The sequence below is a fragment of the Ictalurus punctatus genome, chromosome 17 (assembly GCF_001660625.3).
Source record: "Ictalurus punctatus breed USDA103 chromosome 17, Coco_2.0, whole genome shotgun sequence".
Taxonomy (NCBI): domain Eukaryota; kingdom Metazoa; phylum Chordata; class Actinopteri; order Siluriformes; family Ictaluridae; genus Ictalurus; species Ictalurus punctatus.
Window position 1 is genome coordinate 6866385 of NC_030432.2, and position 13538 is coordinate 6879922.

At 40.2% G+C, this 13538-nt stretch overlaps 1 protein-coding gene across 2 annotated transcripts in view; it reads right to left on the reverse strand.

The window, feature by feature from the left end:
- zgc:77784 (Ig1_Robo domain-containing protein) overlaps positions 1–13538 on the reverse strand; it is an 81924-nt gene that overhangs the window by 31652 nt on the left and 36734 nt on the right. For both annotated transcript variants that reach the window (XM_017490164.3, XM_017490165.3), the window contains exons 7-8: positions 9508–9632; positions 210–381 (exon numbers count right to left, since the gene is read on the reverse strand). In XM_017490164.3, the coding sequence (XP_017345653.1) occupies positions 210–381; positions 9508–9632 (297 nt within the window). The remainder of the gene's footprint in view (positions 1–209; positions 382–9507; positions 9633–13538) is intronic.

Genomic DNA, 13538 nt, shown 5'->3' on the forward strand with positions numbered 1-13538 from the left:
AACAATGTACCTGTATTAATGATGTATTTATATACAATTCGGTATTGTACGCTGCAAAGAAACAGCAGAGTTATTATTTATCATTTACTTTATTATTTGTATGAAATGACAACGACTAAAAACAACCGTATATGTAACAATTCAACTGTGGTCAAATACCAGTTCCAGTTTCAGTACCGTGCTCTAGTAGTGGGAATATCTGTGCTTACCAGTGACTACCTTCAGGAAGGCTTTGGAGACAGTACTGCCTGCCACGCTGATGGCTTGGCACATGTAGTACCCAGAATCTTCACTGTGGACTGCTGTGATGATTAGCTCACCGCTCATGGACACGGAGTAACGTCCAGCCGGAGAAGGAGGCTGCCCTGGGAATAGCAGCATCTATACAACGCACACACACCCATACACACAGATTTGTCTTAATATTGTGGTGAGGAATGTCCCCACAATGTCAAACTGTCAGATATACTTATCCTTGTGAAACATTTGGTCAGCACCAAGATATAAACACACACACACGCACACACACTCACACACACACACGCTCCTCTGTTTGCTCAACATCCCATTACCCGTGTCTTGCTCATCAACTGCATCATTACACCCCGTATAAAATGAATGTTTTCTCTGTGACTTTGAGAAGTAAGTAATTTACTTGCATTACTTATCTGTGCTCTGAAATCTCTTTTCATCTCAGTTCTAATCCACTTGCACACGCGCGCACACACACACACACACACACACACACACACACACACACACACACACACACACACACACTTTCCTTGGGGAAATTTAGCGTGATCAATCTAATGGCACTAGGGAGGTGGGCGGAAAACCAGAGAACCTAGAGGAAACCCACATGGATACAGAGAGAACATGTGCAACTCAGACACAGACTGTAACCAGAGCTCAGGATCGAACCATGACCCTTGGAGCTGTGAGGCAATATCACTACATGCTACATCACCACAAATTTAGATGTTCCGTCGATTAAACCAGTCTGACTGTGTCTCTGAACATGGAGCCATCTTTGACTCAAAAGATCAGATACAGAAGTTAATGCTCATTGATTTAAATTTCACTACTGAGATTTATTTTAATATAACACTCAAGATTAGCACAAATCACAATTACAATGAAGCCATATTAAGGAAAAAAAATACATGATACGCTGGTGTTTTCTTTTCACTAGTTCCCTACTGTACCTTTCATTCTGGAGAATGAGGAAACAGGCAAACATCTACACATTTTCTGTACTGCTTATCCAACACAGGGTGGTGGGGAAGCCTGAAGCCTTTCACAGGGAGCTTGAGGCATGAGGCGGGGGACACCCTGGACAGGGGTCCAGCCTATCACAGGGCACAACTGCACACACAACGTACAATTTTGAAATGCCAATCAGCCTACAGTGCATGTCTTTGGACTCGGGGAGGAAACCAGAGTACCCAGAGGAAACCCCAGAGAACATGCAAACTTCACACACACACACACACACACACACACACACCACACACACACACAGGGTAGAGATTTCGAACCCCAACCCTGGAGGTGTGAGGCAAACGTGCTAACCACGAAGCCACCTTTCCCCCCAGGAAAATATTATGCAAAGGAATTCATAACACAGAACGGTACACTGTTTGTGTGGCATAGAAAGTAATGTAGCACTTTTTAGATTGACACCATAATGGAGGCTGCCTGGTTTTATCTGCAGAAACAGAAGCAAGTGCGACAGCCAAAGGCTGCAGAAGAACTGTGGCAGGTTCTCCAACATGCCTGGAAAAATGTACCAAACATTTCTTTAAAAAAAATAATAAATAATAAAAATAATAATAATAAAAAAAATTATACAACAGTGTACCTGAGGAACTGATGTAGCTTTAAAAGCAAGCAATGGTCATGCCACATTGTTTTGTTTAGTTTGACTGATGAATTTATTTATTTGTAACTATTTACTGCTCTTTATAGTCAGTTTGGTTTATTTCACTTTTTTTTTTTCCTTTGCATTACAGATTTTCTTTACACACCATTGAACCTTTTTAAAGATACAGTACAGAATAAGTAGTAGGAACTTCATGTTTAATCACATATTGGTCACTAAACAAAAGTGGTGTTCCTGAGCCTTATTTCTGCACCCAAGGTGACCGAATCAGAAAACAGGCTATTGGAGAAATGGGATTTAATCCATTTTATATAACTGTCCCATAATCCCACTTAATGGAATGTAATCATTAGCCCCTGGGCTTCCTGATAAAATACTTTTTCCCCCCTAAATCTGTTTTCTACTAACACTGTGCCTACTGAGGATACTTGGAAAAATTTTAAGATATTTAAAACACCTTACTGGAAAATAGTTGATCTGTGAATAAATGCTGAAGAGTTGCTGAAAGATAAAATGCTATAATAAACCTCAGGCCAAGATGATATTCTGCTTTTAGTAGTTTATCCTTTCTAAATGGAGTACTCAAGATTTTTCCTGTGGAACATTTTTCAACTTCATCCATCCATCCATCCATCCATCTTCTACTGCTTACTCCTTTTCAGGGTCACAGGGAAACCTGGAGCTATCCCAGGAAGCATGGGGCACAAGGCAGGCTACACCCTGGACAGGGTGCCAGTCCATCGCAGGGCACACAAACACACCCATTCATACACTACAGACACTTTGGACATGCCAATCAGCCTATCATGCATGTCTTTGTACTCGGGGAGGAAACTGGAGTACCCGAAGGAAACCCCCGCAGCACGGGGAGAACATGCAAACGCCGCGCACAATTTTCTTTACCCTTATCCATTTTTTATTTAGCTACAGCTAGCTACAGTTACATTTATATAGCACTTTTTGAGACACTCAAAGTGCCTTACAAAGTCTTCGACTGACATCAGAGCAGCTTAGGAGGACATTTTAGGTTTGTCCAGGGACTTAAATGGATATTACACCGTAGCTCTCAAAAGACACTACGTTTCCAGACTTGAGAGATACGCCTCACACATAAACACAAACATTTATCTCAATAAAATGTAAGTGAACCTGAAGTCAGAGCACTTTATGGAAGAATGGAAGTATAACATAGATGAACAAATAAGATTATGAACAAATCAGAATCAACTTTATTTGCCAAGGTTGCCTAAAAACACACAAGGAATTTGACTCCGGCTTTCCAGTAGCTCTCTCAGTCACACACACAACACAACCACAATTTGGAAATGCCAATCAGCTTACAGCACATGTCTTTGGACTGGGGGAGGAAACTGGAAGCACTGGGAAAACATGCAAAATCCATTATTATTATTATTATTATTATTATTATTACTACTACTACTACTATTATCCATCCATCCATTTTCTTTATGAGTAATCCTACAGGGTTGCGGGGAACCTGGAGCCTATCCCAGGGAGGGGTACACGGTGAAGGGCACAACCACATACAAATTCACACACCCATTCATACACTACGGACACTTTGGACTGGGGAAGGAAACTGGAGTACCAGGTGGAGTACAGCACGTGGAGAACATGCAAACTCCACACACACAGGGCCGTGGCAGGAATCGAACCCCCAACCATATTATTATTATTATTATTATTATTATTATTATTATTATTATTATGTGCACAAGCTGTGAAGCCTGTGGTACAAAGGTATACTTTAGTTAGAAATGGGAAAGTTATATTGCACAGTACAAAAAAAGGTCCATAATCACAGTGATATTGTCCTGTATGTTAAGAAATGTGCATTATCTAGTACTGTTCATGAGTCTGATGACCTTTGGAAAGAAACTGCTCTTGTGTCTGGTTGTTTTGGAACACAGCTATTTGTAGCACCTCCCAGAAGATGTTAGGGGTCTGTGATAATTTTAGCTATTCATTTTCTGAATCGAGCAGAGTACGAGTCTTGAAGGGTGGGCAGGTCTGTGCCGATGATGTTCTTTGCGGTCTGGATTATCCGGTGTAGTTTGTCTTGCTTGGTGCCTGAGCCAAACCAGCCAGTGATGAAATTGCAAAGGACAGACTCAATAACAGCACTGTAGAACTGGGTTAGCAGCTCTTGAGGAAGGTTATACTTAACTGCTATAGGAAGTACATCCTTTGATGTGCTTTTACCATGATGGAGAATATGTCAGTCTTCCACTTCAGGTTCTGCCAGAGGATGGTTCCCAGAAACCTAAAGGACTTCAAGAATTGTGTTGTTTAGGATGGTGAGGGGGGCTAGAGTCTGGGATTTTTCCTGCTGTGTTAAACTCCAGGTTATGACTGCACCAGAGGGTAAGTCGGTCCACCTCAATATATACAGTCTCATCGTTGTCCCGGGTGATTCCGATGCCATCCACAAATTTCAGTAGCATGACAGAAGAGTCGTAAGAGAAGCGGTCTTTTGTGGATATGGAAGAGCATCAGAGAAGAGTGCTAGACATGACTTTAGGCATGACCTCACCTGCTGCTTCCTGTCTGTCAGATCCAGTGACAAGTGGAGGCAGGCACATTCATCATTACAGTATATTAAATACATAGTGGGTCACATTTCTTCAAGGTGGATCTCAATAAAATGTAGATCCTGTTTGTGGGGTAATGGTGAAGTGTTCTGCTGTACTTGCAAAGCAAAGTGTGCAGTTTGTTCATTACCCTACAACAATGATTTTCATTGAGATGGGGTGTAATTACAGCTGGTAAAATTTCAGTTGTGCCCATCCCTCATATTTCATGGTAGTAATACACTGGTAGTAATACACTGGTGTGCACTGAAAGTAGCCTTACTTTATTTTCTTATAAGCAAATTCCTCAAATAGCTCACTGAAGATATACAGTAATTCATCAGCTTCAGACAACAGAGTTAAATAGCTCAGAGCATTTCTCTACTCTCAAATCTCTTTTTTTTCCTTAATGCATTTAACATTATCTTCATTTATGCACTTAAAATAATTTTATTGGCACTACTGTCAGTTTACTTGTTACATTGTTAAGTTTGAGTTTCAAAACAAATAGACTCAACTGTTTGCAACAAGGCCGCAAAACTATTTGGGGGGGGTAGGGGGGTTGCGCTCCAGTCAGCTAGCACTGAAGCAAGCCCATTGTATAATTTTGTATATACATCCTCTGCCTCAAACTAGACTCCACTCTCTCCCCCTTTTGTATGGCTTGGTATTGAGATGTATACACACACACACACACACACACATATACATACATTATATATATACATACATTATATATATATATATATATATATATATATATATATATATATATATATATATATATATATATATATATATATATAAATATAAAACACATATAGTGTGTGTATAATTTGTTTTTCAGAAAAAGTACTTTTTTTTGGTGCTCAGCGACAATGAAATGAGTCATGGAATATCCTGAAATGAGTCATGGAATATTTTGTTTAGTTCTGTTTATATTTGCTGGTACCATGTGCCACCAGCAATGATCTCATTATGCTGAGTTTTATGTTTTATATTTTATGTTTAAGAGTTTAAATATTACTGTATCTTTAATGGAGAGCATGAGGGTGGCTGACCTGAGTGCACAGAGCTGCATCAGTGATCATGGCCATTAAAAATGAGCACAAGGTGCAGCATGTTACCAGTATTGTAGGACGTACACTGTACTTGCTCCTCTTGATGTTTTCACAGAACACAGTTTGCAGTCTGCTTTGCTTTGATTTCTTTGCTCAGTTTGCATTTTGTTTTGCCATCATTAAATCATCAAATACATGTCATCTGTTCATTAGTGCAGAATTATACACTAGGCTTATGTGGTATCAGATGCTGGTATCACAGCATTTTAGGAGAGTATGAGTAAATAAGCGTAGTACCTGACTGAAACCAGCATTGCCATCAATGCATCAATGCTTTGGATTTGGATACACACACACACACATACTGTACATACACTCCTGGGGGGGGGTATTTGTTTTTATTTATCAGGGCATAACTAACAATTGTGTGGTCCTCAGCAACTTCTATAAACAAACAAACAAACAAAAAAACAACTCGGTTGACAACAACAACAACAAAAAAAATACTGATTTCAATATGTAGCCATTTTTTTCAAAAAGACTTAACCAATATTCAGAAACCAGATGGGAAAAAATAAGTAAACCTTATAATTCATTAACATGTAAAACCACCTTTAGCAACAATAAATTAAACTTTGGCCTACTATTCTTAGCAACATTGCTTCAGTTCATTGATGTTTCAGGGCATAAGATCCCTCCACAGCATCTCAACTGGGTTGAGGTCTGAACTTTGGCTCGGCCATTCCACCACCTTGATTTTTTTTTCTTCTTTAGCCATCCAGATGTCGATTTGCTGGTGTGCTTGGGATCATGGTCCTGGTGCATGATCCAATTTCAGTCCAGCTTAAGCTGCTGGACAGATGGACCCCTATTTGTCTGAAGAACATTCTGATATAAAATGGAGTTCATCGCTGTCTCAATGACTGCAAGATTCCCAGGTCTTGTGGTGCAAAACAAGCCCAATTCATCACCCCTCCACCACCATCCTAGACAGTTGCTATGAGGTGTTTGTGTTTGGTTTTTGCCAACTATGGTGTTGTGCATGATGACCAAACATATCCACCTTAGTCTCAACAGTCCAAAGGATACTGTTCCAGAACTTTTGTGGTTCGTTCAGATGCAGTTTTCCAAACCTAAGTCATGCTGAAATATACTTTTTGGACAGAAGGGCTTTTTCTTAGCCACCCTTCCATACTTTTTCAGTCTTTTTCTGATTGTGTTGTCATGAACATAAATATTTAATATGCTTACAGAGGCCTGTAGGTCACATGTAGCTCTTGGGGTTTTCTTTATATCCCTGAGCCTTTAAACGGTCTGACCTTGGACTGAATTTGCTCGGACACCTACTCCTAGGAAGATTGGTAACTGTCTTGAAGGCTCCCCAAATTGTTTGGAGATGGCCTTATAACCCTTCCCAGATTTATGAGCATCACCAGTTGCTTCTCTGAGGTCATGACTGCTTATGTAAACACATACCTGAGTGCTCCAGAAGCCAAAATGCCAAAAGTTCTACTTTTATAAAAGTGGTCATATCTCTTGATGATTAACTAATCTTATATCTTTCATTAGTAACATCTGCCTGCTAATTTATTATTCGGGAACTAGAAAAGGTGTACTTAGTTTTCCCACCTGGTTTCTGAACGTTGGTTTCCTTTTTTGGAAAAATCTACATCTTGAAATCTGTCATGTTATTTTTTTCTCCACAGGTTATTTGCTTGATTTTAGAAGCTGTTGAGGACCACATACTCCATATATACATAGTCCACAGATGCAGTAACCTGAGCTCAGTATCGATCAATACTACCTGCTGCACCGTTGTGCCACCACCAAATTACATCCATCCATCCATCCATTTTCTATACTGCATATCCTACACAGGGTCACAAGAGGCCTGGAGCCTATCCAGGGGGACTCAGGCACAAGCAGGGGACACCTGGAATTCCAATCCATCACAGGGCACAATCGCACACACACTCACACACTATGGACAATTTTCGAGATGCCAATTAGCCTACAATGCATGTCTTTGGATAGGGGGAGGAAACCCCCGAAGCACGGGGAGAACATGAAACTCCGTTCCCGCAGGGCAGAGGCAGGAATCGAACCCCCACCTTGGAGGTGCAAGGCAAATGTGCTAACCACTAACTCACCGCGCCCCCCTCCTCAAGTTATATGTATATAAAATTTTTTAACATTATTTCAACTTATGCTGCAATTTAATGACAACTTTTACACACAGTTACAAATTGCACTACTTTGCCAAGGTCTTTCAGGGCAACTGTGTACTGATTTCAGCATGCAGTTTGCGTAATGCTAAATTATTAGCCATAAGCAAATCATAGACATTGGACACATCTTGACTGAGTGGGTATATTTGGGGTAAAAGAATATTTATAAAACTATCCCTTTTATCCCTAAAAAGGTTTCTACTTTAAAACTTATCACTAACTGCTGTTTGCTTTTTTTTTTTTTTTTTAAGCTAATACATTTAGCCAGAGGCCTCTTGGGCCTGTTTCCATATTTGTAAAACCTCAGGCTAGCATACAGAAGTGCAGAGCCAGCTTTTTGTCGGAGCAGGGCACCTAATGACGCTCATGCAGCAATAGGTTTTTAACCTTTCCTTGGCATATGAGTCCTGGGCAATGCTTGAAGAAGTCTGTTTCATTAAAAACAAATGTATACTATAAATAATATAAACATTTCTCCCCCTGTGAAGTCTGCATAGTGAAGTCCTTCAGGGCCTCAGAAGCTAGTATTAATGTATGATATATGAATGAATGAATTCATTTATCGGCTGAGGGTCATGGTGAATCCACAGGGTGCAAGGTGTGAATATATCCTGGATGGGAAGCCAGCCCATCACAGGGCACCATGGGGAGAAGTAACCTGAACTCAGGATCGAATCGGACCCTGGAGCTTTGAGGCAGCAAGGCTACCTGCTGCGTCACCGTTCCGCCCCATCAATATTAATTGCATGCAAAAATCTTGTTCATTTATATGCAGTGATTTGTGGGTGTTGAATAAGAGATAATTGAAATCTCAAAAAAAAAAAAAAGTGACTCATAGTTTTTAGAACAATATGACAGATAAATGGGCCAGCAATGATCTATGAAGTGGTCATTAATATTCTGTACTGTTTCACTAAGCAAAAAGTTATTCTACAAAAATGCCTGATATAGATATACCACTGAAAATAGGTGAAATCCCATGGATTCCTGATTCCTACATGATTCATCCAGTATTGCTGTAAATGCCTTTTAAACTGGCAATGTGCATTTTAAGTTATGTAGAATGCACACACACACACACACACACACACACACACACACACAAGCTGACTGTAAAATTACTAAAGCTGACTTCACTGGATACGTGCATGAACAACACCAGGAAGAACACTGCACTACGCCTCCCACGAGGCTTTCTTCTCATTCACTCGGCCTGTAGTCTATTTATAGAATAGTAGCCTGATCCAAACCACCATCAGGCAAGAGAGTGTGCAGAGTGAGTTTGTGTAGGTCTGAAGGAGGAGCACTGGCACCTGATGTTCCTCACAACCACCTCTCCACCTCCTTCACATTTTCTCCACAAAAGCGTCCTTCTCAAGATGCGCTCCCATAACGACACAGATCTACCTCTTTATCTGCTCAGCTGAAATGAGCCGAGGTTTTGATTTACCACTTCAGCATAATCAGCACAACAGACCTAATCAGCACTGGAGAGGGGGAGGGCAGAGGGACTTATTGTGAGGCTCTGGCTTGTTCGAAGTACTTAATGAGTCATGGATGAACACGACGAGGCGCAAAAATGAAAGAAATTAGCAGCAAGAGCTTACAATGATTAGGCGTCTGTAACCCACACATAATAGCTCATCAGCAAATAGCACTTTGTTGTTATTCGGAGTTAGCATGAAGTGGAGCCTGAAAGCAAAACATAGCCATGTCAGCTGGTTCAGTAGCTGCACCTGTACCTGATTCCCTTCTTTCTGCCAAAAAACTGCTGGAGGAGGGTTGCCTTTTGTGCCACAGCGGAAAGTTACAGTCTGTCCTTGGGCTGAGACCTGGTCCTGGGGCTGGAGGACAATCTGTGGGGGGACTGTAAAGGAAAGGAGAGGTCTAAGTTTAGCAAATTCATACCCATCCATTACCAAGTGCCATCTTTATTACTGATGAACTGAAGTGAAAATGAACCAAAATTGCAGACACACTGGGCCAAAAACCAAAAGCAGCTTTTTTCAGCACTTCAACTGAAAGCTTACTGCTCTATCAGGAAGAGATCAGGGATGTGAGCTGCAACTACACTATATGGCCAGAGGTTTGTAGACACCTGACCATCACACCCATATGCGTTCCTTCCCAACCTGCTGTCACAAATTTGGAAGTACACAATTGTATAGTATGTCTTTGTATGCTATAGGATTATAATTTCTCTTCATTGGAACTAAGGGGACCAAACGTGCTCCAGCATGACAATGCACCAGTGCAAACAGTCAGGTCCATGAAGACATGGTTTGCCGATTGTGATGTGGAAGAACACCTTTTGGGTGAATTAGAATGCTGACTATGTGCCAGGCCTTCTTGTCCAACATCAGAACCCAACCTCACTAATGAATGGGGTTGAATGGGGAAAACCCCACAGCCACGCTCCAAAAGCCAGTGGAACATAAGCATATGAGCATGATGGTCTGGTGTCCACATACATTTGGCCATATAGTGTCTAATATGATGTAATACTAAGTCTGCATAGATATGGTGCTTTGGGGCCTTTGAAAATATAATATGCATCAAAAAGGCTCCATCAGCATGGTTTGGCAAGGTTGCTGTGGAAGATCTTGAGTGGAATGCACTCAAGTTGTTATTGAGTTTTTTCTTCATAGCTCTCACTGTGTTTCTGTCATCACCTGTTGTTTTCCTTGGCCGACCCATTTGGTGTCTGTTGCTTAGTACACCAGTGGTTTCTTTCTTTTTCAGGACATTCCAAATTGTTGTATTGTGTATGCTCAATGTTTGTGCAGTGCCTCTGATTGATTTTCCCTCTTTTCTCAGCTTCAAAATGGCTTGCTTTTCTCCCATAGACAGTTTTTTGATCTTCATCTTGCCTTATCCTTTTTAACAACAAATGCAGTCTACACAGGTGAAACTGAAGGCTAAAACTCAGAGCTATTTATTGTTTAAACAATCATTCTTACAGGACACACCTGGGCAATAACAAACACCTGTCAGTTCCAATATTTTTGCTCGCCTACATATTGGGTGGTCTGATACAAAATGTGATATGTTCTATGTTGTTTAACACATCCACATACCAGGAAATAAAAGCTGAAATTCTAAACTCTCTTTCTTTCTTTTGAGCTCAAACCCAAATGTCTAGTCCACACAGCAAAAACAAATGTTTTGGCCTTGCCGTTCCAATAGTTTCAAAGGGGACTGTATGTTGTACATTGTAGTAGACATGTTTCTGAAAAATACAGTAGCATTTCTCTTACAGTAACATATTACTACTTCAGTGAAATCCAACATCCACGACAACAGGGAACATTTGGTCATACATTAGGTTTTGCTTATACTTTGTGTCCTTTGTGAATTTGTGCATCTTTTTTAAAAACTGTGGCTGCAGCTGGCTTTTTTCTTCTGTTCTCTTGTCTTGTATTATGCATATTGAGAGGGATGCCATGTTTTCAAGTGGTGTATCAAACCAATGGTGGAGAAATCCTCGGGCATTGTACCCCCTCTTTACACTTGGCATGAACAGCGATTATAAATCATTTGTCTAATGTCCCTCATAGAAATTGTGAAACCGTTCCACACAGCTGACATTTTCTCTGTTGATCTGCTGCTGTGCATGAGAGCATTTTTAATCACATTCTAATTTACCATTTTACCATTACCGGTGATAGATTTGACACTTTATTTTAGGTCTAAATTGCTGTTTTCGACCAATTTGCATCCCAAGACTTCATACCATTAAATCATGCAACTGCAAAAATATAATGAATGACATGAAACTTTTAAAAAATACACCCACCAGCCACTTTAATAGGAACCTGTCCTCCTGTCCACTTGCATATTCATGCAATTATTCAATCAGCCAATAACTGGACACACGCCTAGTCTTCAACTGCCCAGTTTCGGTGAGGAAGTGCACACTGTAGCCCCAGATTCCCATTCTTGGCTGACAGGAGTGGATCCCAATGTGGTCTTCTGCTGTTGTAACCCATGTGCCTCAAGGTTTGGCATGTTGTGAATGGCGAGATGCTTTTCTGCTCACCACGGTAGTAAAGAGTGGCTACTTGTATTAAAGTAGGCTTCCTGTCATTTCCAACAAGTCTGGCCATTCTACGATTCTCTCATCAACAAGGCAATTCATTTCTCCCTGCAGAACTTCTGCCTGCTAGATTTTGTTTCTATTCTGTGTAAACTCTATTGATACTTGTGTGTGAAAATATCACTGTAGGAATGAGCAGGTGAACAGATGTTCCCATCAAAGTGAATGTTTACTGTCTTTTTAATGAGTTCTAATGGAATCTCGCTAATGATTATATTTACTTCTAACCTCTGCGCTCAACGAGTGTTGTGATTTCCATGTTTAAAACATATTTAACCTCCAGTCATACAGGATTAGGGAAATTAATTAATTGGGAAAGCAGGTCAGAGAGTCCGTTTCTGGATTAATACGTTATGTCTGAGGCTAGTAGTGTTTACTCATTGGTTAAAATGGGATTTACGAAGAGGGTCTCATTGGTGCCAACAATGTGGGAACAGTACTGTTCAATTTATAATATGATAATTATAATATGCGAAGTTCACAACACTGATATCATGGACATTTGAGTAAAACAGGTTTTCATTATACAGTGGATTTCGAAAGTATCCAGACCTCTTTGCACAATTTATTGTGTTATAGATCAAATTTAAGATGGATTAAACTGACTGTTTTGCCCAGTAATCTATATACAATAATCTGAAAAAGCTGAATTTAGAAACTATTCAGTCCATTTACTCAGTAATTTGTAGAAGCATCTTTTACTGCAATTACAGCACTGAGTTTTCATGGGCAAGTCTCTACAAGCTGTACCTGGATTTGGGCAATTTCTTCTATTCTCTCATCAGCAGGATGGTTTTGGCCAGACGTAGTGCTTGGAGCTCTGCCCAAAGACTTCCGTTTTGTCTCATCAGACCAGAGAATGTTTTCCTCATGCACTCAGAGTCTTTTAAGTGCCTGCCATATGCCTTTTACACAGGAGTAGCTTCTGTCTAGCCACTCAACCATAAAGGCCTGATTGATGGAGTATAGATGTCCTTCCGGCAGGTTTTCCCATCTCTGTGGAGGACTGCTGACTCTCTATTAGATTAGTCACTAGGTTCTTGGTCACCTTTCTGACTAAGACCCTTCTAGGCCAGTTACTGAGCTCACTCACAAAATCAGAAAAAGTGTTAAGAAATGTCCATATCACAATGATGGAGCCCACTGTGCTCCTGAGAATTTTCAAAGCTTTAGAAATGGTTTTATACCCTTGCCAAGATTATGTATCAACACTATTTGATCTGGAGGTCTGCAAAGAGTTCCTTGGATATCATAGATTTGTTTTTCGGCATGCATGCATTGTGAATTGTGGGACCTTACAAACACAGGTGTGTGCCATTCTAAATTATGTACTTGGATGTCCACCTGAATTTGGAAGATGGACTCCAAGTCACATTCTAGAGATATCTTAAAATATTCAACACAAACAGAATGCACCTGAGCTCAAATTTGCTTTAGCCACAGTCTGAATACTTGTCTAAATGAGACATTTCTAAAAACATATTTTTCCACTGTCCTTATGAATTACCATGTGTGGCCAAAAAAAGTAAATTATTCAACTTTAAATGTAATCTAGAACACATTAAATTGTGAAAAAATACTGAAGGAGTCAGAATGTTTTCTGAATCCACTGTGTATTAGTTTTTGGTTTTCTCCCTAAGAGACTAATTTAATTTTGATTAAGTGCAGCTGAGTGGC